Raw genomic sequence first — 23,543 nt, 5'->3', positions numbered from 1 at the left:
CTCTCAGCTGGCAGTGTAATCCACACGCCTAGTGTGTGTGGTTCACTGTCCCTTCGTGTGGCAATTGGACCTCTTACAGCCAGAGATAAGAACAAGGGAGCTCTACATCCTAAGCTGGGAGTCAGCTGCCTTCATGGCTCCAGCTGTCGAGGCCTCTAGGGGTGTGTCTAAACTACATGGCTCCATCGATGGAGCCATGTAGATGAGGCTGATCGGCAGAGGGAAATGAAGCCGCGATTTAAATAATCGCCGCTTCATTTAAATTTAAATGGCTGCCGCGCTCTGCCGACCAACTGATGATCAGCTGTTTGTCGGCAGATCGGGGCAGTGTGGACGCTCCCGTCGACATGAAAGCCCTTTGTCGACCTCCCCCTGATGCCTCGTGGGATGAGGTTTACCGGGGAGGTCGACAAAGGGCTTTCACGTCGACGGGGAAGCGTCCAGACTGCCCCGATCTGCCGACAAACAGCTGATCATCAGCTGGTCGGCAGAGCGCGGCAGCCATTTAAATTTAAATGAAGCCACGATTATTTAAATCGCAGCTTCATTTCCCTCTGCCAATCAGCCTCATCTACATGGCTCCGTCGACGGAGCCATGTAGTTTAGACACACTCCTAGAGGGCCTAGGTTCAAATCTGCTACGGGGTTCAAATCAGCAGCAGCAGCAAGCTAGCAAGCAGAGAGGATCTGCAACTCTGCTCTAGTTCCTGAGCCCTGCTTGGGGTAGGGAGGTAGAAGGAACGACCAGACCTCCAGCAGAAGCTGCATGAGGGGAAAAGGCCCAGGCAATCCTGCAGAAGGGCCCTCAATTATTCAGGGCCCCACGATTTGCAAAGATGGCTCTGCCTGTAGCCATCATCTGTGGGCAGCTGCTGTCACATGAATGACATGCTTCTTGCGATGAAGAGGCATGGACATTCTATCGACAGCTGGCCCTGCTCGAAGGAAGGAAACCCAAGGGTGACCCACCTCTCGGCAGACATCCTCCACCGTCATACCCAGCAGAGTGCAGGCGCTGAGCTTGTCGAATTTCTTTGTCCGTTTCAGTCTGTGGCTGCCACGTTGCAGCTCCATCTGTCTTTTCAGGGATGGGTCCAAATTGACCGTGAAGGGGAGGTAGAAGAGGGCCTCCTCCACCCGAAACCTGCCGCACAGGAAAGTGTGGAACAGCTCGGGATCCTGGTCCAGTTCCAGCAGCTTTTCCATCTGGCCTTTCAGCATGTCCAGCTCTTCCATGTACTTCTCGTAGACCTCCCACAGAGACATGTCGGGGCGGAGCGGGCTTCCATGGCAGCTGCCCATTCGACTCCTCTGCTCCTCATCCTCGATGCACTGCAAGAGCCAGCTCAGACGGCACGGCCACTGGTTGGCAAGGAGCACCCATTCCACCACCTTCTTCGGACACACTTCATCCTTGGGGATGTTACTCGCCAGCAGCCTGATGGTGATGGTGACGGTGTTCACGATGCGCCGCATCTGCACCACGTTGTCTGTCATGAATTCCTTCAAGGCGTCATCCAGGAGGTAGTCGAAAGCATCTTGAATGAGGTCTTTGGCTCGGATACCTTTCCCGCAGCTGCCGGTTCCCAGCGCTGGGGTTCCAACCATGAGAGGTATCTGGCTGTCCTCTGCAACTGGATTCTGGGCATCGTGGTTGGCCGAATGGTAGCGAGAGATGTTGAGGAAGTCAGAGCTGGCTTCCATCTTGCCATCCTGCCGGAAGCCGACCTCTGCCTCTAGCTGCTCCTTGCGCGCGATGATATTCCTGATCAGCCTCCGCTTGGTGTCGCAGTCCATCCGAGGGACAGAGAAGGGCAGGGTGACGATGCGGTTTAAGAACTCGTAGCCGTTGTTGGCCATACCTCTCATATACTTGGAGCTTTCCACGCAGTCGACAATGATGCTGGAGTCAACAGCCAGGATGGAGATGAAAGGGGCGTCATCGTCTGAGAGGAGGATGTTCATGGCATCAAGGACGCCCACCACCTTGTCAGGGCTGCATGTATCCAAGTGGGTGATCTCCAGCACCACCCGCAGCTTCCGCCGCTGGAAGATCTCCATGTACTGCAGGAACCCAGGGTATGTCTACACTAGAAAGTTAGTTCGAACTAACGGACGTTAGTTCGAACTAACTTTCCTAGGCGCTACACTAGCGGTCCGTTAGTTCGAACTTAATTCGAACTAACGGAGCGCTTAGTTCGAACTAGGTAAACCTCATTTTACGAGGACTAACGCCTAGTTCGAACTAGCTAGTTCGAACTAAGGGCTGTGTAGCCCTTTAGTTCGAACTAGTGGGAGGCTAAGGCTTCCCAGGTTTCCCTGGTGGCCACTCTGGCCAACACCAGGGAAACTCTATTGCCCCCCTCCCGGCCCCGGAGCCCTTAAAGGGCCACGGGCTGGCTACTCACTTTGTGCCAGTTGCAAGGCTGCAAGCACCCGTGCCTGCACAGCCTGCACCTGCCACAGGATGAGCCAGCCATCCGAGGGTTCCCAGCCCTCCACTGCTCCCCACGACCAGCCTGGCGGCTCCCGGGAGCCTGCCCGGGGGCGCAAAAGGCGGGCGCCCGCCTGGTCAAGTGCGGAGATCGTGGACCTCATCGAGGTTTGGGGGGAAGCCTCCAATGTCCACGATCTCCGCACTAGCCACCGGAACGCGGCCGTCTATGGACGCATGGCTGCCAGTCTGGCCGCCAGGGGCCACCAGCGCAGCCGGGAGCAGGTGCGCTGCAAAATTAAGGACTTGCGGCAGTCCTACTCCCGGGCCTGCCTGCCAGGGGCTGACCCGGAGGCCTGCCCCCACTTCCATGCCCTGGACCGCATCCTGGGGCCTCATGCCGTCCCTGCCCCCCGGGACGTGATTGACCCCGGGGCAGAGGGACCGCTCCTGGACACCGAGGAGGAGGAAGAGGGCTCTGAGAGCCAGGAGCCTGCCGCCAGCCTTCCCAGGACCCGGGACCCCCGAGGCACCCCACAGAGCCGCTCGCCTGCATCATCAGAGGCCGGGGAGGCGTCCACCTGTGAGTACCCTCGTGTTCCCCTTATGTGTACGGGGGGCTGGGGCGAGAGGGAGCCCCGGGACCGTGCGCCTGGGCCTTGCCCACCACGGAGCAGCAGCTGGGGATCCTGCAGGGGCCCTGGCCTTGCAGAGGGGAGCTGGGTTTCACACACCTGGGCCCCTGGGGTCATTGACCGCTGGTCTTCTTGCACCACAGCTGCAGCACCGGGGCCTGCAGGGCGCACCACACCGCCTGCAGCAGCCGCCCGCGCCCGGGCAAGCAGGTCAGCCAGGAACCAGGAGGACTACCAGAGGCGGCATCTCCGGTTCCTGGACCGACAGCTCCGTCTCCAGGACCACTGGGTCCAGGAGGACCTCAGGCTGCGCCAGAGGAGTCTGGAGGCCCTGGAGGAGCAGGGCCGTGCCCTGCGAGGCCACCTCCAGAGCCTGCTGGACCGCTTCCCGTTTCCTCCTCCCCCTGCTCCCCCTCTTGCTCCCCCTCTTGCTCCCCCTGCTCCCCCTCTTTCTCCCCCTCTTGCTCCCCCTGCTCCCCCTGCTCCTCCTGCTTCCGCTCCTGCTTCCTCCACACCCCCTGTCCTCTCTGCCCCCCCCTCCACAACCATTCCCCACCGACGCCCCCGGACCCGCAGTGTGGCGAGACGGGAGAGGCAGCCGGACTCCCACCCCTGAGCTTTCCTTTCCCTTCCTCCCTTCCCTCCCCTCCCCTTCCAGCTCCCTCGTCCCAGGTTTCCCCCTCCCTTCTCCCACCTTCATTCCTCCCTCCCCCACCCCAGTTCTGTGAAATAAACAGACGTTTTTGTTGGAAAAACAGGTGTCTTTATTTGACAGTAGGTAGGGAGGGGAAAGGGGAAGGGGGGGGTAGGGTGGAAGAAGGCCCCGGTGGGGCATGCAGGGAGAGGTCAGTCCTCCTCCTCCTCCACCTGGAAGCTCTCCCGCAGGGCTTCCCGGATCCGGATGGCCCCCCGCTGGGCTTCCCGGACGGCGGCGGTGCGGGGCTGACCTTAGTGTCCAGCCATGCGGTCAGCCTCAGCCATCCAGGCTGGCAGGAAAGCCTCCCCCTTCCGCTCACACAAATTGTGGAGCACACAACATGCCGCCACCACGGGAGGGATGTTGTGCTCGGCCAGGTCCAGACGGGTGAGGAGGCATCGAAAGCGGGCTTTCAGTCGCCCGAAGGCCCCCTCCACCACGATGCGGGCCCTGCTCAGCCTGTTATTGAAGGCCTGGCGGGAGGGATTGAGGTGCCCCGTGTAGGGCTTCATGAGCCACGGCTGCAGTGGGTAGGCGGCATCCCCCACCAGGCAGACGGGCATGTCCACGTCCCCGACCCTGATGTGGCGGTCGGGGAAGAAGGTCCCGTCCTGCAGCCGCTGGCACACGGAGGAGTTCCGGTACACCCGTGCGTCGTGTGCTTTGCCGGACCAGCCCACATTTATGTCCGTGAACTGTCCCCGGTGGTCACACACGGCCTGCAGGATGACGGAGAAGTACCCCTTGCGGTTCACGTACCGGGACGCCTGGTGTTCCGGGGCACGGATGGGGATGTGCGTCCCGTCGATGGCCCCCCCGCAGTTGGGGAAGCCGAGGGCGCCGAATCCCCGGATGACGGCATCCGGGTCGGCGAGGCGGACCACCCTGCGGAGCAGCACCCGGTTGATGGCCTTGACCACCTGCGGAGAGAGACACAGCAAAGCGTCAATCAGTGGGGCGCCCGGGTGGCTGGGAGCGTGCGTGCCCTGGCAGTGCCCCGGGCCCCACTCCCGGAAGCAACCCCCCTGGTGGCGTGTAGTACGGCCGGGACAGCCCGACCCCTCCGGTGCGGGGCGCTTTCGCCTCCTCCCGCCCCCCCCTTTGTCCCTGGGGCGGCCCATCCCCTCCTCGCAGCCCCCCTCCCCCCCGGCTCGGTGGCCGACGAGCGCCGTACCTGCATGAGCACTGCTCCGACAGTGGATTTCCCCACGCCGAACTGGTTCCCGACGGATCGGTAGCTGTCCGGCGTGGAGAGCTTCCAGAGGGCGATGGCCACCCGCTTCTGGAGGGGGATGGCGGGCCTCATGCGAGTGTCCCTTCGGCTATGTCTAGACTGCAGGCTTCTTTCGAAAGAGCCTCTTTCGAAAGCATCTTTCGAAAGAGGCTCTTTCGAAAGAGCGCGTCTAGACTACAATGCGCGGATCGAAAGATCGATCCGCTATTTCGAAAAAGAGCGTCCAGACTGCCGGACGCTCTTTCGAAATTGAAAGCCACCCGGAACTGCTTCTGCCAGGGCATGGGGGCAGCATTTCCTTCCGGGTGCTGCCTGCCTGCCCTTTGCAGAGACGCGTGGTGAGAGGGACACTCCTGAACACCCGTTGCTCTGCTCCTGCAGCTGCCTTTGCTGTCCCTTGAGGAATTTTGCAAGGCATTGCAGTGCTTGTTTGGAGTGCTCAGCTTCCTGGGACACCCCAGCAGCTTTTTTCTTTTGAGGTTTTTCTGCTTGCAGACCCTTATTTGTGGCATGGAGCCAGAGCTGCCCCTGGGCAGGCGATGGCCCCACACCACCATACTGCAGCTGTTGCTGCATCTTCGTGAGACAATCATGAGGCTCCTTCCCGAGCTGGACCCAGACCAGAGGGACGAGGGGTTCCCCCGTCCAGCAGCCACACTGCCCTTGCCTCCGAACTTTTTCGTGGACAGGCGTGTTTGGAGGTTTGACACCAGCTCTGAATGGTGGGACCGGCTCGTGATGGAGATCTGGGATGACCAAGACTGGCTACGGAACTTCCGCATGAGAAAGACCACTTTCCAGGAGCTCTGTACCTGGCTCGCCCCTGCTCTGCAACGGCAAGACACCCACCTGCGGCCCGCCATCCCCCTGGAAAAGAGGGTCGCCATTGCCCTCTGGAAGCTGGCAACCCCCGACAGCTACCGCTCCGTGGGACACCAATTTGGCGTGGGGAGATCTACTGTCGGGGCCGTCTTGATGGAGGTAAGTCAATGTCTGGGGACAGTCACAGTTTGGGGTGGGGGGAAGGGAGACTGTCAGGAAGGGCCAAGTGGAGTGGGAGTGGGAGTGGGAGGGAGCTCCTCCACTCACCCTGAATTGTGGGGGGGGGGGTTCTGAGGAGGGGATTCCCGGGCTGTTTGAGAGGGAAGGTGGGCGGTGGGTTCTCCTCCTAAGACATAAGGCACCCCTTCTAACACTTTGTTGTCTGTCTCGTTCTGCAGGTGGTGAGGGCCATCAATTCGGAGCTGCTCAACAGGCTCATCTGTCTACCGGATCTGGACAGCGTCATGGCCGGCTTTGCTGCCCTCGGCTTCCCCAATTGCGGAGGAGCGCTCGATGGGACACACATTGCCATCCGTGCACCGCCCCATCGAGCAGCCCAATTCATCAATCGAAAGGGCTACTTTTCTATGGTCCTCCAGGCCCTGGTCGACCATCGTGGACAGTTTTCAGACATTTGTGTTGGGTGGTCAGGGCGGGCACACGATGCCCGCATCTTCAGAAACTCGTACCTGTACCGGAGGCTTCAGGCAGGAACACTTTTCCCCCATCGCCAGTTTGCGGTTGGGGATGTGCACATGCCGGTGTGCATAGTGGCCGATGCCGCCTATCCCCTGATGCCGTGGCTGATGAAGCCCTACACCGGCCACCTGGATGTGAGCAAGGAGCAGTTTAATGCTCGCCTTAACCGGGCTCGCAACCAGGTGGAATGTGCGTTTGGACGTTTAAAGGGCAGATTCCGGTGCTTGCTCACACGCCTCGACATGGGGGAGACCAACATCCCCGAGGTGGTGGCCGCGTGTTGCGTCCTCCATAACCTCGTGGAGAGGAAAGGGGAGGCCTTCCTACCAGGGTGGGGGAGAGCTGCTGATGGCCAGGAGAGGCTCTTTGCCCAGCCCCGGACAGCTGCCATCCGCCAGGCTCACCGGTCTGCAGTTGGCATCCGGGAGGCCCTCCGGGAGCAATTCTCCAGTGGAGGCCACTGAGTGCACTGAGGGGCTTCTGCCTGGGGACTGGGCCCTGGCCCCCAATAGAAGCTTCCCTCCACAACCCATCTCCTGACCCAGTTTGGACACATCACTTACACCAGGGTGTGTTTCAAAATAAAATGTTCTCTTTACTTATTTAAAATTTTGTACATATTATCCAACAATGTGGCAAAAGAACAAAAATTTTTTTCATTTTTGTTGTTGCCAAACTATATACAATAAACAAACAGTTCCTTTAACCCTTTGTGTGTGCTTAATAAGTGGGGTGATGGGGGTCATTGAAACCTGGAGGGGGGAAGGGGACTGGAAACCTGGAGGGGGGAAGGGGATCAGGTTGAACGGGGCTTGGCAGATTTCCCTTTCCTGCCTGGGCCTCGTGTTTGGGGTGCTCCCCGGCTACGGGATCGGGTGATGTACCTGTCGGTTGGCTGGCTGCTGGGGGGCTCTTGGGACGTGGAAGCCTGGGGGAGAGGAGGGCCAGGGGGAGAGAGGGGCTGGGGAGCTGGGGGGGCTGGGGGAGAGGGAGGTCCAAGGGGGGAAAGGGCTGCTGTTGTGGAAGGGGGGTTTGGTGGGGTGGGGTCATGGGGTGCTGGAGGAGCAGGACCTGGCACAGCAGCAGGCAAGCCGCTGACCTCCCTCAGGGTGGCGTACAGCACCGTGCGCTGCAGGACCAGCTCATTCATGAGCCGATCACGCCACCGCTCCTCTGCCTCCGCCCTCCGTAGCAGGATGGCATTCTGCTCCTGCACAGCCTCGACGTGCTGCCGGAGGATGTCGGCGTAGACACGCCTGTGTCTGCGGCTCCCATGTCTCTGAGGTGGAGATGGAGATGGAGGTGGGGCTGGGGTGCTGCGGCCCTCTTCCACGGCTGGTCCGGCTGTGGAGGAAAAGAAGAAGACACAATCAGTCCTATAAACTGGACTCTGTAGCACTTACAATACTAACAGGATGGTTTATTAGGGGATGAGCTTTCCAGGGCCAGACCCACTTCTTCAGATCAGAGTGACACGGCTACATTTCTATCACAATCAGTCATGTGTGCAACAGCTGTCCAAAAGGGCATGCCCTCTCCCTTGAGACAGGGGAAGCACACATTCTGAAGGTCACACTGTGTGTGTGTGTGTGTGTGTGTGTGTGACCTGGGCATCAGCCTGAGCATGACAGGTTTCCCTTGTGCATCACCCACTGTGCACCCACCCACCTACCTCCCCCCCCCCGGGTGTGACACAACCTCACTGTACTCACCTGCTGCTTCCTCTCCCGCGCCAGATGACGCCTGGGAGGCCTCAGAGGTCTGGGTCACTGGCTCCAGGGTGAGGGTTGCCGTCTCCTCGGTGTCCTCCTCCTCTGGGCCCATGTCCCCGTCTCCAGAGTGCTGTAGCTCCCGCTCTGGAGCGTCCACCACCGGGTCTGCCAGTCCGGACTGCACGAACCTTCGTGGTGTGCGTGCTTCTGCACTGCCACCCAGGATCTGGTCCAGCTCTGGGTAGTAGGGGCAGTAGTGGGGGGCTGCCCCAGACCGGGAGCTCTCCTCCCTGGCTTTGGCGTAGCCCTGCCGCAGCTCCTTCACTTTGGAGCGCACCTGGTCCTGGGTGCGGGGGTAGTGGCCCTTCTGGGCCAGGGCTTCAGCCATGCGGCCATAAATGTCGGCATTTCGCCGCCGGCTTTTGAGGGCCTGTAAGGCCTCCTCCTCTCCCCACAGCTCCAGCAGGCTCTTGATCTCTGCGCCGGACCAGGATGGTGCCCGGCGCTTGGAGCCCTTGTCTGGGTCCCCAGAAGGCTCGGAGGAAGGGCCAGGACGCTCTTGGGGCTGTGACATGCTGCAGCAAGGTCGCCGTGTGCTCTGGCTCCTTGTCTGCAACAAGTGGCTGTGAGGGTGCGCCTGTCCCTTTAAGGAATGGCTGCAGCCAGGAACCACAGACGTGCAACCCATGGCCCAGATTGTCCACCAGGGCTTGTTCCTGGAGGCCAATTCTTTCGAAAGAAAGGGCTCCCCCCGTCCAGACTCACGTTCTTTCGATGGATCTCCCTCGAAAAAGGCGTTCTTCCTCGTGAAACGAGGTTTACCGCCGTCGAAAGAAAAGCCGCGTTCTTTCGATTTAATTTCGAAAGAACGCGGCTTGAGTCTGGACGCAGGGGAAGTTCTTTCGAAAAAAGGGTACTTTTTTCGAAAGAACCCCTGAGTGTGGACACGGCCTTCTTTGCAGGGCAGGGGCGAGCCACTCGCAGAGTTCCAGGAAGGTGTCCCTCCTCATCCTAAAGTTCTGGGTCCACTGTCGGTCGTCCCAGCGCTCCAGGACGATGTGGTCCCACCAGTCGCTGCTGGTGTCCAGACGCCAGATGCGGCGGGGCACGCCGGTGCCGGGGCGCCGCCGCGGCTCCTCCACGGCCCCCAGGGCGGCCAGGCGGAGAGGCAGGGGGCTGACGTTCCCCAGGTGGTGCCAGGCAGCCTCGAGCCATTGCTGGCAGGCTTGCAGCAGCAAGTCCAGAAAGTGCACCAGAAGGTGCAGGGCGAGCCGTGGCTCCATGTTGCCACCTGCGGCGGTCCCCCCCGAAGGGAAGCACCGACACAGACGGGCACAGAGACCGACGCTTTGCTGTCCCTCGGCGAGGTTGGCAAGCAAGCAGGAAAAGCTGAGAACCGGCTGTCCAGGGGGGTCCCTTTAAGCACGAGCCTCAGATAGCCTCAGACAGCAGCCACACAAAGCAACTGCTGACCTGATGCCCTGCCAGAACCGGTTTCAGCTGCCCTTAAATGCCCCCCTGCGTCCAATCAGTGTGGACGCGCTAGTTCGAACTAGCAAAACGCTAGTTCGAACTAGTTTTTAGTTCTAGATGCGCTAGTTCGAACTAGCTTAGTTCGAATTAACTAATTCGAACTAAGTTAGTTCGAACTAGCGCTGTAGTGTAGACGTACCCCCAGTGATTGTCCTGACTTCGCTTTTCATGCAGCTCATGAAGCCCAGCTGTGCGCTGAGAGCCGTCTGGTTCATCTGTCTCTCCAGCTGGCTCTTCTGGGTGACGATAATGTTTTGTACCACTGTGATGGTGAGCCGTATGGCAGCTGCTGCAGAGACGCTGACAGCCGTCACCCCAATGCCTTCCACGACAGCTATGGCGTCTCCCGAGGCATCCCCGATGGGGATCCCAAACACTAGGAGGAGACCACCCACCCCAATAGCTACCATGATCAAAAGGATCACAGCCGCCCACAGCGGGAGGAAGAGGAACTTCTTGCTAACCCATTCCTGATCCCCTGGTCTTTCGATGATGCTACATTTCCTGTCTATGGTCCTGTAAATGCTCATGGGTAGGAGACCAAAGTGGCTTTCGATGCCGTCGCACAGTGTGGTAATGAGGCCTGCCCAGAGCTGGTCGCAGCCCGCGTACTCCCAGGCGCTGAAATGGATGAAGACGTGTTTCACGTTCCTTCTCCACTTCTGCTGCTCCGTCAGGACCGGCCGGTAGAAGATCATGAGTAACAGGAGCTTGAGTAGATCCCGGCCAGTGTTGTCACGCTGCATCTTCTGCGTCCGCTGAAATTCCTCCTGGTCTTTCTTCTTCGATTCGTTTTCCATGTTCTCTGAGATAAAAGAGGAAGATATGTTAGGTACCTGGCAGTGCCTTAAATCTCTCCTCCTGAAGGGTCTTCCAGCTTCACAATCCCTCCCTTCTGGGAAGCAATCAAGAATGGGTAGCTCTTGGCAAAGCCATCCTTAGGATTGATGGGATCCTACACCGTTCTATTAAACTGGTGCCCATCTGCCCAACAGCAGCCCAGATGGATGTTGAATTTTTAGCGATGTGATTTTATAATCCTCATCCACACACTAATAAACAAACACATTTTAAACTAAGGTCCTGTCGACTCTCACAGTAAATTCAGCAAACATTTAGCAGAGGTTGGCAAATGCCTGTTAAATGGCTTCATTACTATGTCGTCGATGTTCTGCCAGTAGCTCGAGCAGACTTTGTCACTTGTAAATTAACTAGATCTTCTAGAACTTCTGCTGCTGGAGGAAGCAGAGCCACAGACCATGGATAGGAAGAGGCAGGTGGGTGGAGTGGACATGAAAACCCAGTGCTGCTCCAAATTTTCAGGTCCCCTATGCGATTGCATAATCGGCAAATGAGTACGGGTGGCTCTGGCTCTTTGGAGATGGTTGTCATCCACTAATCCTCATCCCCACAAGGTTCCTTCCCCGTCTTACGTTCCCCGGGGCAGTACTCACCCTTGATTTTGTGTAAGAGCAGGTTTTTGCAATGTCCCCATGGTGCATAAAACCCAGCAGTCACTGGCGTGGGCACAGTGTACAGGGCCTTCGCTAAAGCGAGGCAGTAGATATCCTCCTTGGTCTGGAACCCTGCAACGGGGATGAGGTAAAACACGAAGATTAGCCTCACCGAGCGCATCCGCAGTGGATGCTCAACAGTGTCTCCTCTAATATTTTTCGGTTCAAGGTACTAGGTACAAGGGGAGGGAGCAAACAAATGTCCGAAACCAGACAAGTTTATTTTAGGCTATAAATATTGGGGTGCCTGGCCTTACCCCCTTTGCATGGCCGAAGGGACAACAGAGACTTACTGACTGACTTGCTTCTCGTCCTGGGGCACTTGAGTTGGTGCACGCGTAACCGCAAATCCAGGGCACTAGATCTGTGACTACACGGCTATAAACCTGGCCAAGTGCCTCTGTCACCAGACGGTGCCTGTGGTCGGTCTTTGTGCATAACAGCGAGATCTGCAGCAGGAGCAGGCTGCGTTACCTGCACTGACCACTGATAACACCAGAGCTCCAAGAACAGAAGCACTGAGCCACGCTGCTGAGGCAACCACATCACAGCTCTTAACACTAGGAGCCCGTAAGTACTCCTGTAGACCCTGCTTTCGCTGGCATTAAGCCAAACAGCGTCCACAGAGCCCCCTGGCACTCCTGCGCCCTGCTGTGCAATGCAGAGGGAGAGATGGAGAAGAGAAAGGCCCACGTGTTCCTTTGCCCTGGCCCAGGCTAGCCTATGCCACTTCCCATGGTTCTGTGGGCCAGACTTGCAGGGCGGGGAAAAGAGATGTAGAGGTCATGGTGGGTAATCAGCAGAACATGAGCTCCCATTGTGGCGTTGGGGCTTAAAAAGCTATTGTAATTCTGGGATGTATAAACAGGAAACGCTTGAGCAGGAGTAAAGAGGTTGTCTCGCTTCTGTGATGGATGGGAGGCCCACTGTTCTTTTCTGAACATCCCAGTATTCAGTGACTAAAGGGTTAAACCTAGCTAGCTAGAAAGTGTTGGCAGGGAGCCAGGAGCACCAGTGAGAAGAAAGAGTTCAGATCTGCATTAAAAGGGAATCTGTCTGCTGTTTTTCTTTGTGAGTTTAATCCTGGAGCTGTGGAAGGGGATGAGGGGGGGGATGAATTGAACTGGGCAGGGACATCATGCCTAAAAAAAAGAATACCTGGGCCTAGAATTGGACTGGACCTTGGAAGTGTGGCTACTTGAGTAGATAGAGAATGTTTATTTAGATGCGATCAGGTTATTTTTTTGTTTTGTTGTTTGGTTAAACTCCTCTGTGCTAAATCCATATCCCCTCCTCTCCCCACTATAACTTTAAACTGAATCCCAGGGATGCAATTGTCTGTGTTTTAATCTGTTCTTTTCTCAGTTGCGCTATAACTCCTAGCAGCCAAGTCAGCTTTACAAATGAATACCTTTTTGTTTTCTTAATATAATCACCTATTTTAAGGCTATGATCTGATTTTGTATCCTGGAAAGTAATAGGAGGTCTGTGTATACCTGCCTAAGACTAAGAGGACAGCTATCAGAAATTACAGTTTGTTTTCATTTTTCTTTTTTTCTTTCCAAGTGCTAAATAAAAGGGAATAATGACATCTCTGGATCTGCTGGCAATGCTCCTCCTAATGCAACCTAATATGCCATTAGCCTTCTTGGCTACAAGGGCACACTGTTGACTCATCTCCAGCTTCTCATCCACTGTAACCCCCAGGTCCTTTTCTGCAGAACTACTACTTAGCTGGTTGGTCCCAGGCCTGTAACAATGCTTGGGATTCTTCTGTCCCAAGTGCAGGACTCCGCACTTGTCCTTGTTGAACCTCATCAGATTTCTTTTGGCTCTTGTGTAAAAGAGTTTGGGGTACCCTTCTGGAATACGTTCCCAAGTGACTTCTTCCTGCGTTCAAGAAGAAAAAGTTTTTTTCCACTTGGGTAGAGGCAGCAACCCTCCTAAGCTCAGGGAATCTGTGACCTTGGGGAGTTTTGAAGCAGAAGCCCATAGAGACACGGTATTTTAAGGTCTCTTTTGGGCCCACACCTTCTGCACTCCAAGTGCCAGAGTGGGGAACCGACTTAGCCTCTTTATTCGGCACTTGAACTTCTGCTGCTGGAGTTCTGTGCCCAGCTCTGGTGACCAGAATTCCAGATGGATGTTGATAAATTGGAGAGGGGTCATGTCAAGGCTGTTTCCCACTCTGGCACTCCAAGTGCAGAAGGTGGGGGCCCACAAGAGACTTTAAAATACCCTGCCACTGGAGGCTTGTGTTGGTGTTGCTGCCATCATCCAAATGCACAAACCCCTTTGAGAACCAGACAGGCGCATTTCAGAATTCCCTCCTGTGGGGTACCTTCCTTGTCCTTGACACTCCCTCCAGAGAGAGCTTGAAAACCTGTAATTTCTCCTAGAAGTATGGCTTGCTGTCTTAGGCACGTGCATACAGAACCTTCCGCCCTCTAGGATGCAGGAATCAGATCATGGTTTTAAAAATGTGACGTCTATTAACAAAACAAATACACTTGGTGAAACATTACTTAGAATCATAGAACCATAGAGCTGGAAGAGACCTCAGGAGTCATCAAGTCCAGCCTCTGCCCAAGGCAGGACCTATCCCAACTAAATCAACCCATCCAGGGCTTTGTCAAGCCAAGACTTAAAAACCTCTAGGGATGCAGATTCCACCACCTCCCTAGGGAACCCATCTCAGTGTTTCCCTACCCTCCTAGTGAAATAGTTTTTCCTAATATCCAACCTAGACCTTCCCCATTGTAACTTGAGACCATTGCTCCTTGTTCTGCCATCCGTCACTACTGAGAACAGCCTCTCTCCATCCTCTTTGGAACCTCCCTTCAGGAAGTTGAAGGCTGCTATCAAACCCCCCTCGCTCTTCTCTTCTGCAGACTAAACAAACCCAAATCCCTCAGTCTCTCCTCATAGGTCATGCGCTCCAGCCCCCTAATCATTTTGGTCGCCCTCCGCTGGACCCTCTCCAATGCGTCCACATCCTTTCTATAGTGGGGGCCCCAGAACTGGACACAATACGCCAGATGTGGCCTCACCAGAGCCGAATGAAGGGGAATAATCACTTCTCTGGATCTGCTGGCAATGCTCCTCCTAATGCACCCTAATATGCCATTAGGTTTCTTGGCTACAAGGTCACACTGTTGACTCATATCCAGCTTCTCATCCACTGTAACCCCCAGGTCCTTTTCTGCTGAACTGCTACTTAGCCAGTCGGTCCCCAGCCTGTAACTATGCTCGGGATTCTTCCATCCCAAGTGCAGGACTCTGCACTTGTCCTTGTTGAACCTCATCAGATTTCTTTTGGCCCAATCCTCTAATCTGTCTAGGTCACTCTGGACCCTATCCCTGCCCTCCAGCATATCTACTGCCCTCCAGCGTATCTACTTGGTTGCTAGGTGTTACAAAGAAACTGAAAAAAGAAAGATTAAAACACAGAAAATCGCTTCCCTGGGATTCAGTTTGAAGAGTTCTAGGGTAAAGGGGGATAGTTACATGTGCTTAGCAAAAAGAAGTCCAACAAACTAAAAAAATAAAGAAAATAACCTAGTAGCGTCTGACTAAAAATTCCCTGTTCTACTCACATCTCTCTTGTTCCAAGATTTAGTCTTTCCCTAGCCAAGAAAGTCGCTGGATTCTGCTTGCCCAGGTTCCTGGCTTAATTCACATCTTCCAGGCATGATCACACAACAGGCACATCACTGCTTCCAATTCAAAACCCCAAATTCTGTTTCCATTTTCTTTCCTGGCCTCCTGTCAACTCACTTCCTGCTTCTCTAGCATTCCTGGAGACTTTCTAGGACCTTTTGTCTATGGTTTCAACCTTTCCAGGCAAGACAGTTAGGGTTAAGTCCCAAGACTTTCAGGCAACCGTCTGCTTTTGACACGACCTGCCTGTTTCTCTTCAGCTAACTCTTGCTTACTTTGGTTCAGGCCTCAGGCCTTACACCAGGCCCATGCTTCAGGCCCATCCTTTCTAGTACAGGATGTAGCCTGGTAACAAAGCCCTGACTGTGGTATCAGGAAACCTGGGTTCTATTCCTGCTTCTCCCACAGGTTGGAGAGGTTATTCCCTGTCTGTAAAATAAGACTAATGATACTAACCTTCCCTTTTTAGACCTACACACAGCAACTAGGGATTTTTATTAACTACTCAAATATCGGTGAGCCTGGCTCGCTAGATGAACCATCCGGTTCCTCTTGGAATCATGTTAAATGCTTGATCCCCATGACCAAAGTCTCAGATACTGGGAGAAGTGACACGGGGGAATAAAAGCTGCTGTCTGAGGTAAACTACCTGGCAGGAATCCCCTGGAATGGGAGCCATCGCTACCAGGAGCCCAGGAATAACAAGACTCCAAAAGTCCAGCTGCCAGGCAGTTTGACCATCTCCTTCAGGCCAGTGGCCCAGAATTCCAGGACATCTTTGGGCCTGGGTTTAAAAAGAGGCAGTACCATGTGCTCAGCCCCTTTTTATCCATCCCCTTTCCCTCCATTGGCACGCAACCCTCAAATGGCCAAAGGTTTCCCTTTCCCTCCCTCCTTGGTTAAACAAGCTGGTTAAACAGCTCGAGGTGATGGAGTGATAAGCACCCACTGACAGAGTCGCTCGGGTTGCAGGGCCAGCGTAAGTCCGCTTTTAAAACTGCCGGCCATAGCTGCAGCTACGGGAGGGGACTCTAGCAAGGGCCTGGAACAAGGAACAGGGCTCCACTCCTGTATGGGATTCGGGCTTCCCCCAGGCAGATGCTCTGTTGCTGCTTTCCTGTCTCTCCCTTCTCCAGGTGGAAGGGGACGGTTAGCCAGTGTTCCCTGCAAGCTGAGCTCTTGGGCGGCCAGCCAGGAGACATTCAAATGCTGCCCAGTTTGCTAGCCGGTAGCATGTGTTTCTAGTGGTGGTGCATGTGGTGTACTGGGTGTAGACATAGATCTTGTTGTTATAGTAACTGCGTTAGGTCACTGGGGGTCAGCCCAGCTGGTTTGGGTTTTTTCTAGCTAGCTCCGTGCTATGCAATAAAATGGACACTTGCAACTACTCAAGCTCTCTGTATTTCCACTGATTTCTTCCCATGCTGTGAAACTCCACGTGACGTAACAGTGCACATCCGTGCATGCCTTGGTGCACATAACAAAATGTATTCCGCACAGGAGTGGGGGAAAAAGTAGAGGCATTATAGCTGCTAGCTCCTTACTGAAACTCAGTGAAAGGCAGGGGAAATGAGAGATCAAGATCCTGAGACTGACAGTCCCCAGGAACAACGGGGAGAGGCTAAAGTCCCAGTTCAGCCTGACTGGCAGAGCAGGGAGCCAGGAGGGAGCCAGGGTCGGCAGAGTGGGACTGAGCTAAGGAGAGAGCAGGGGCCCGCACTGAGCTGGGGAGCAGGGCTGGCCTCGGGGAGGGAGAAGGGGAGGCCGGGGTCAGGATCGGGGGCAGTGCGACTGGCCTCAGGGAGGAAGGGGGGGTCAGGGGCAGCATGACTGGCCTCGGGGAGGGAGAAGGGGGGGCCAGGGTCAGGATCTGGCCCCTCCCCCCCAGAGCTGCTTCCCATCCCCTCTTCCTTCCAGCCAGTTCCTGCCCCCCCCCCCCCCCAGCCAGTCCCTCTTCCTCCCTCCCCCCTGCCCAGGATCAAGTGTGTCCGTTTTTTTGGGGGAGGGTCTACCTGGCAACCCTACGAGTCAGACCCGGCGCAGGCACCAAGTGATGGGGACTGCCAGAACTTTGGGAACCTGAGTCTGCGGGTGGGGGTTTGTGGCAGGTCAGGAGATGAAAGGGGAAGGCACTAAGGGACAGGGTGTAGGAGACAGACAAATGCCAGGGGGCCAAGTGGAGACAATGAGGAAAAGGGCAGAAGGGTAGGTGTCAGTGGGGGGGGGGGGGGCAGGATGATGCTAGGAGAGGAGAGGGGAAGGGCTTTGGGGGCTAGAGGGGAGAAGGGGAGGTGCTGGGAAAAGGCTTGAAAGAAGGGGTGGGCATGAGGAAGGCGGGGATGGAGCAAGGCACGTGTAAAGGCACAGGGGCATGAGGGGAACGGGGGCAGAGGGTGGTGTGGGAGTGGGCAAAGTGGGCAGGGGTAGTGAGGGATGGGGGAGGCACCAAGAGGGTGCAAGGGTAAGGGAAGGTGCAGGTGCCAGGGGAGTCCGGGCGGTGAAGCAGAAGGGCAGACACCTGCAGGGGAGGGACCAGCACCAGAGGAGAGAGGCAGGACAGGTGTGTAGAGGGGGGTGTTAGGAAAGGGGAGGAGGAGGGGTAGCTCACATGGTCAGAGTGGGGCTACTGGAGGAGTGGGCACAGGGGGAGAGAGAAAGGCTGCTGGAGGGGGCAGGTCTCGGGAAGGCCGAGGGCAGTGAGAAGGGCAGGAGTCAGGGCAGCAGAGGTGGGTGAGGGATTGGGGGGCAGCAGGCACCAGGGGAGCTGATGGAGGAAGGGAAGGAGACAGGGCAGCAGAGGGGACAGGTAAGTGGTTCATAAGATATTTATGAATAACTTGGGTGCCACACTGACACATCCAAACAAGCCACAAACTCAGTACTGGTGCACAACACAAAATGTATTGTGCTCATGGGAGGAAACTCTTAGAGGGAACACTTCCCCCAGCCTCCCCACCCCCCGAGTTAATGTCACACACGTTGGGTTAATGCAATTGCAGGATCGTTGCACCGGGGGGGTTGGTGAGGGCCAAACTAATCCCTATTGGTAAAAGGATGGTGGGAAAAGTCCTTGGGGGGGGAGGTCACATGACACCTTTTATTTCTGGTCATGTGTCCATATTGCCCTGAAAGTCTTACCTCCAGAGGCGTGGCTAATGGGGGTCAGGGGCGTGGCTAATGGGGGTCAGGGGGGTCAAAGAGTACATTTAAAAACATTCTTTGGGTGCACACCCTAATGAAATGTGCTGCGCACGCCTATGGGCAGAGAGCAGATCCAGTCCTGGGAGCAGGGCTGCAGCCACAGAGTTATAGACGCCGCCCAGAGAGCAGATCCGCATGCTGGGAGCAGGCCTGCAGCTGTAACCCACACACCTGATGTGGGTCACTATCCTATGGAGTGGCACTGAGACCACTTCCAGCAAGCAATTATTACAAGGGAGCTCTTCAGCTTATGCTGAGAGACAACTGACTTATAACTCAAGCTGTAGCAGCTCCTGCCCTAAGCTCCAAAAGTCCCAGGTTCTAATTCACCTGGTGGCAGTTGCACAGCCATGGAAGCAGAGGGGCCAGGGAACCCTCTGTACAGGACTTCCCCCCCCCCCCCCACACACACACACACACCCTTGCTTCCTGGAATCAGCCACCTAGGTGAATAAAGCTGGAAACCCCCATGCCTATAGCTATGCGCCTTTGCTAAATAGCTAGAGCCATTCTAAAGTGCCCAGATCTCACAACTAAAAAGAAGACGTCCCAATGAGCTGTTAAGCTGTGCTGCCTGCCACAGACAAGTAGCTCCAAGAAGAGCGAGTGCTGTAACTCTGGAGCCTAATGATGGTGGTGTCCTCCAGCCATTTCAGATTAGTACAGCTGCCTCCCTGTGAACCAGGTGCGAGCTGGCCATGGGGTCCCATAGACCTGGCTTGTGCAGCCTCACCTGATAACTAAGCAGCCCATCCATTACTAGCCAGCTGATTACTTTGGACATGGGAGACCATTGCACTTGTAATTCCTGGGGCCTTCATGCACTGACAGGGTTTGACTCAATCGGCCAGCTAGGGAGAAAGAAATAAACAGAAGGCAGAGGAGTCACCAAGAGATCAGAAGACCAGCACGGTGCCTTATAGGCCGTTCAGCTGTGAAGAGTCACCAAGACAGGGCAGGTGATGCTAACCTGAGTTAGTCCATTAACTGCGGCTAGGCTGGGCCACAAGAGGAGAGACAGGCAGTAAATCTGCAGCTGTCAGACCATAAGGAGGACACGGAGGATTCGAAACCAGCTCAGAGAACAGGGCTGGGTAAGATGCAACCCACCTAACACTGTGATCTGGCCACTTTGTGTTTAGATCCTGCTGCCCATGCCGCCGAATTCTAAGTGGGGACTCAGGCAGCAGGATCCAATTTTAAATGATTCACGGCTCAGGGTTACAGCAGGGGCGAGAGCCATGAGCCCTTTAAAAAGCTGTAGCCACGCTGGACAGCTGCCAGTAGTGGCAAAGCTGTGAGCTCTTTTCTGTGCTTTTAATTGAAAGCCTCAGCCACGGAGAACTCTGAGGGTGGGCTAGTCCACAACACCGCCCTTTCTGCCTCAGGCTCCGCCCCTTCTGTGGGTGGAGCCGGCCTATGACCCCATACCAAAATCCATTAAGTGGCCCCCTTCTGAAAATTATCACCCAGCCCTGTCACAGAATCATAGAAAAGTCTGAGTGGAAGGGACCATGATAGCTCCAGTGTTTCGCAAACTTTTTTTATAATGTACCCCCTTTAAAAAAAAATGTGTAAGTACCCCCAGTACCTACAGTTTTCAGACACACACAATTTTTTTGAACCGTTGCAACACATTTGTTTAAACAACTGAATCGTAGCCGGGCGGGCGATGGCATTTTTGGGTGTAAAAGGTACAAAAAGAATAAAGCGCTGTCAAACTGAAAACAAAAATTCAGTTTTCGCCAAATTTCAGTTGTGTTGACGTGTCCCCCAGACATCTCTTGAGTACCTTTAAGGGGACTCGTACCACTGGTCGAGAAGCACTGATCTAGTCCACCCCTGCACCGAGACAGGACCAAGCATGGTTGTCTCACCTCTTGGCTCCTAGGACACGGCTTGAACTAACGCACTTGGAAAGACATTATCGTATATACGCCCAAAGTGCTTCGTCTCAGTGTATTACCATAAAATCTAACTGTCCAAACTCCGACCTTTCATTTCCCTGTCACTTGGCCAGCCACAGCCTCACAAGCCTTCGGCATCGATCTCAAAGCCCTTGTCACGCTTTTACACAGCTGTGCTGACACGCTTGTGAGCCAGGCACACTTGTGCGACACGTCCCAAAGCACTTGCTCCAGGGCATTACATCGAACTTGCCTGCCTTTGATGGACAGGGAAAGGGAGACCTGAAAGGCCTCTCCAAGGTCACCAGCGCGAGAGTGAGCGCAGAATTGCGGAGCAAGGGTCTAACACACAACTCTGTGCCTTAGTCACTAGGTGGCATTAGATTAGAACCCGGGAGTTCTTACGCCCAACCCCTGCCCCCTCCACTAGGCCATGCTGCTGGCCTCCCGCCTCTCCCCCTGGGCTTGGAGACAGACGGGAGGCTGGAGCCAGCCTGCGCAGAAGGGGCTGTAACGCTTACAGCACGTTCATGACACTGCCCCTGCGCAGCCGCTCTCAGATCCACACTCGGAACCCACGAGAAACACCCCAAGAGCGGAGATGAAACCGCCACTCACCTGCAGCCCAGCTTCCAGGAAGGGCAAAGCAAAAGCGGCGCTCGCGGATTCCAGCCCAGCCTGGCACCTGCTTCCTGAACTTTGGCCCCTTTCCTCCAAGATAGCAGGAGGCTGCTCTGGGCCTTTTGTGCCCACGACGGGGCAGAAAAGCAAACTCAGCTGTTGGTTCCATCTTGCGGGCAGAGCCCCGGCAGACAGTGGCAGGTGGGGGTATCGACTGACCCTCCAACCCAGGATATTCCCCCCACACCTGGATTCGCTTCCTAGTCATCCCCATCTCCCTGCACGATCCTTGTTTCTCAACCCGCCGGTCCGAGAAATTGTCAGAGCAGGTTGATCCCGACCTTGCCAAGGGCTTAGGTTACATCACAAGGCTTTGCCGCCACAGCTGGCTTGGCTTGGGTGTGTGGCAAAAGCCCCCCCCCCCCGCTGGCACAGCTATTCTGGCAAAGCCGCCAGCCATCACCACCACTGCCCTGCCTCTGTCCTGCTCCTCATCCCCGCCCCCACTCCTATCCCCTGCTCTCCTCCATCTCCTCCCCCTTCCCTTCTCCTGCCCCTCCCCATTTCCACCTGCCCTGCCCATCCCCGTCCTCTCCCTCCCCCCCATCTGTCCCCCTCTTATGTGAGGGCTTTGCTGGAAACGCCCCCCCCCCCCCCCCAAGCCAGGGAGATCTCCCCTCCTGGAACAATTCAGCCCCCCCCATCTCGCTCCCTCCACTCCACAGTATTTCCTCCATTCCCCACAGTTGAAAATTGAGCTCCCCCATCCCCTCAGGTGACAGTCGGGCTCCCCCATACGCAGCTGCCTAGGTAGGCACCTCCGCAGCCAGAGCCTGCCCCTGGCGCCCACGTCCCCTCCCCGACTGCCTGTCCCAGGCGACCACCTTAACCTGCGTCCCCCATTCCCTCAGATCACAGCTCCCTCCCTGACCCTGCACCCCCCGACACCCCTCCCCCAGGCCAGACTCCTCTCTGGCACCCGCACCCCCTCCCCCAAACCCTCTGCTCCCCCTTCACCCAGGTCACAGCTCCCTCCCTGACCCTGCACCCCCCCGACACCCCTCCCCCAGGCCAGACTCCTCTCTGGCACCCACACCCCCTCCCCCAAACCTTCTGCTCCCCCTTCACCGAGGTCACAGCTCCTTCCCTGACCCTGCACCCCTCTAGAGCCCCTCCCCCAGGCCAGAGTCCTCTCCTGCGCCCATACCCCCTCCTGGACCCTGCACCCCTATCCACCGCCCCAGATCATACCCCCTCCCCTGCACCCAGGCTCCACCCCTAAGCTCCCTTCTGCACCCAACCGCCCCGTCCCAGACCCCAAACCCCTCGGTAGAAATGTGGCCCTTGATCAGTTGCCAAAATGGCCCCCCCATTACAAATTATTGACCAAGCCTGATCCAAATGTTTTTTGAAACATTGATTAATGAGAATGTAAATACAATTCAATACAATTGGGAGCGTTGGGGGGAGGGGGACGCAGCTGCTGGCTCCTCAGCTCTTGCTGCTCTCACTGGGTGTCTTCCTGCTGCAAGGGAAGCAGAATCCGTCACATTCATCCCTGGGGACTCAGGGGAACTGGCCCCCCAGCATTTCCACCCTCCTCCCCCTGCTCTCTGGTCACCCCCGTCAGGCCCGCAGGGTGAGCTCCTGACCCCCCCCCCCCCCCAGAGCTCCAGACACCTCGGCCCCCTCCCGCCTCCTAGGACAGTTTCTGTGTTCAGAGCCTCCCCCACCCCCAGGGACGCTCGCAGGGGCAGGAGGGATTCTGCCAGCAGGGACGTGGGGTGGGGGCAGCCTGAGGAAAGGGGCGGGGGACTCCCTGAGGGGATGGGAAGGAGACCCTGGCCCTGCCCCACTCTCCTGATCTGCTCCGGCTGCTCACCATGTATTCCAGGAGCTGATGGGCCTGCCCATGCAGGGCGTGGGCCAGGACCAGCCCGGCCTGGCTGGGGCGCCGCAGGGGGGAGCGGGCAGCGAGCAGAGCCTTGTCCAAAAAGCAATTCTCCTGCTCTGGTGTAAAGAGCTGCCCAAAGACCTGAAATCAAGAGCACAGGAGGTTTCAGCTGACGGCCCAGAGCCCGGCCCCAACTCCTGGGGCTAAAACAGCTTCCTCCTCCCCCAAACTCCCTTCCAGACCCTGCACCCAGACGCTCTCCTCACCCGGCACCCCAACCCCTGCCCCAGGTCACAGCTTCCTCCTGCCCCCAAGACCCTCCTACCCCCACGAGGGCCCCAGCCAGCCCCATCCCCGAGCCCTGGCCTGCCCTGGCAGCGCGTCCTTACCTCTCCCACCCTCACGCTGTTGCTGTGAGCCAGGACCCATCTTTCTTTGTAGTAGTGCCTGCACCACAGGTCCTCTGCCTGGTGGATGTTGAGGCCTGCAAGAGACACAACAGGGTGATTCTGCTGGCAGGTCTGAGCCCTTCCCCTCCCACGGGTCCCTGCAGGCATCCCTGGGCAAATGGAGGGGCACAGGGGGCAGAAGGGGAACACAGAGGGACGCATCCCCCCTTGGGCCAGTCTGGGGGAAAAGGGCTGGGTCCCCTCCCCCCGCCGCCGGCACCCTCAGGGTGTCCCTGGGGCCCAGGTCCCGGCTGGGTTCCTTACCCCTGTGGTGCAGGAGGAGTTGATACAGGCTGTGCACCCCCTCCCGGGCCAGCCGGCTGACGTCTTCGGATGGGTCCGAAATAAAAAGGCCCAGCTGGGCCACGTGGTGACCCATCCTCGGCCAGTCGGCGGAGTTCTGAGGGGAGAGAAGAGGGGGGGTCCCTCAGCATCCTGGGGCTGCACGTCCCATGCAAACGGCCGCCGAGGCGGGTCTGAGCTCGGGGGACGGACAGAGACACCTCCCGGGGCGGGGCGGGGCCGGCCTTG

General features: G+C 56.7%; 2 protein-coding genes across 4 annotated transcripts in view; both read right to left on the bottom strand.

Moving 5' to 3' along the window:
• LOC149523186 (maestro heat-like repeat-containing protein family member 7) overlaps window positions 1–23,543 on the bottom strand; it is a 52,565-nt gene that overhangs the window by 20,123 nt on the left and 8,899 nt on the right. The window contains exons 8-11 of one of the 3 annotated variants that reach the window (XM_089769965.1): window positions 23,277–23,412; window positions 22,953–23,047; window positions 22,552–22,704; window positions 22,090–22,194 (exon numbers count right to left, since the gene is read on the bottom strand). In XM_089769965.1, the coding sequence (XP_089626091.1) occupies window positions 22,177–22,194; window positions 22,552–22,704; window positions 22,953–23,047; window positions 23,277–23,412 (402 nt within the window). In that variant the 3' untranslated portion in view covers window positions 22,090–22,176. Of the gene's footprint in view, window positions 1–22,089; window positions 22,195–22,551; window positions 22,705–22,952; window positions 23,048–23,276; window positions 23,413–23,543 lie in introns of those variants that run through there. The other 2 variants (XM_089769966.1, XM_089769967.1) reach the window with 2 other exon arrangements.
• LOC149523187 (uncharacterized) lies at window positions 7,268–8,807 on the bottom strand. The gene is made up of 2 exons (XM_089770369.1): window positions 8,234–8,807; window positions 7,268–7,865 (listed from the first exon to the last, which is right to left on the bottom strand). The coding sequence occupies exons 1-2, from the start codon at window positions 8,805–8,807 to the stop codon at window positions 7,318–7,320; spliced, it is 1,122 nt and encodes a 373-aa protein (XP_089626495.1). The 3' UTR covers window positions 7,268–7,317.

Source organism: Pelodiscus sinensis, chromosome 18 (assembly GCF_052426305.1).
Source record: "Pelodiscus sinensis isolate ZL-2025 chromosome 18, ASM5242630v1, whole genome shotgun sequence".
NCBI lineage: Eukaryota > Metazoa > Chordata > Testudines > Trionychidae > Pelodiscus > Pelodiscus sinensis.
The sequence above is the reverse complement of the archived record's forward strand: the minus strand, read 5'-3'. Positions and strand labels throughout refer to the sequence as shown.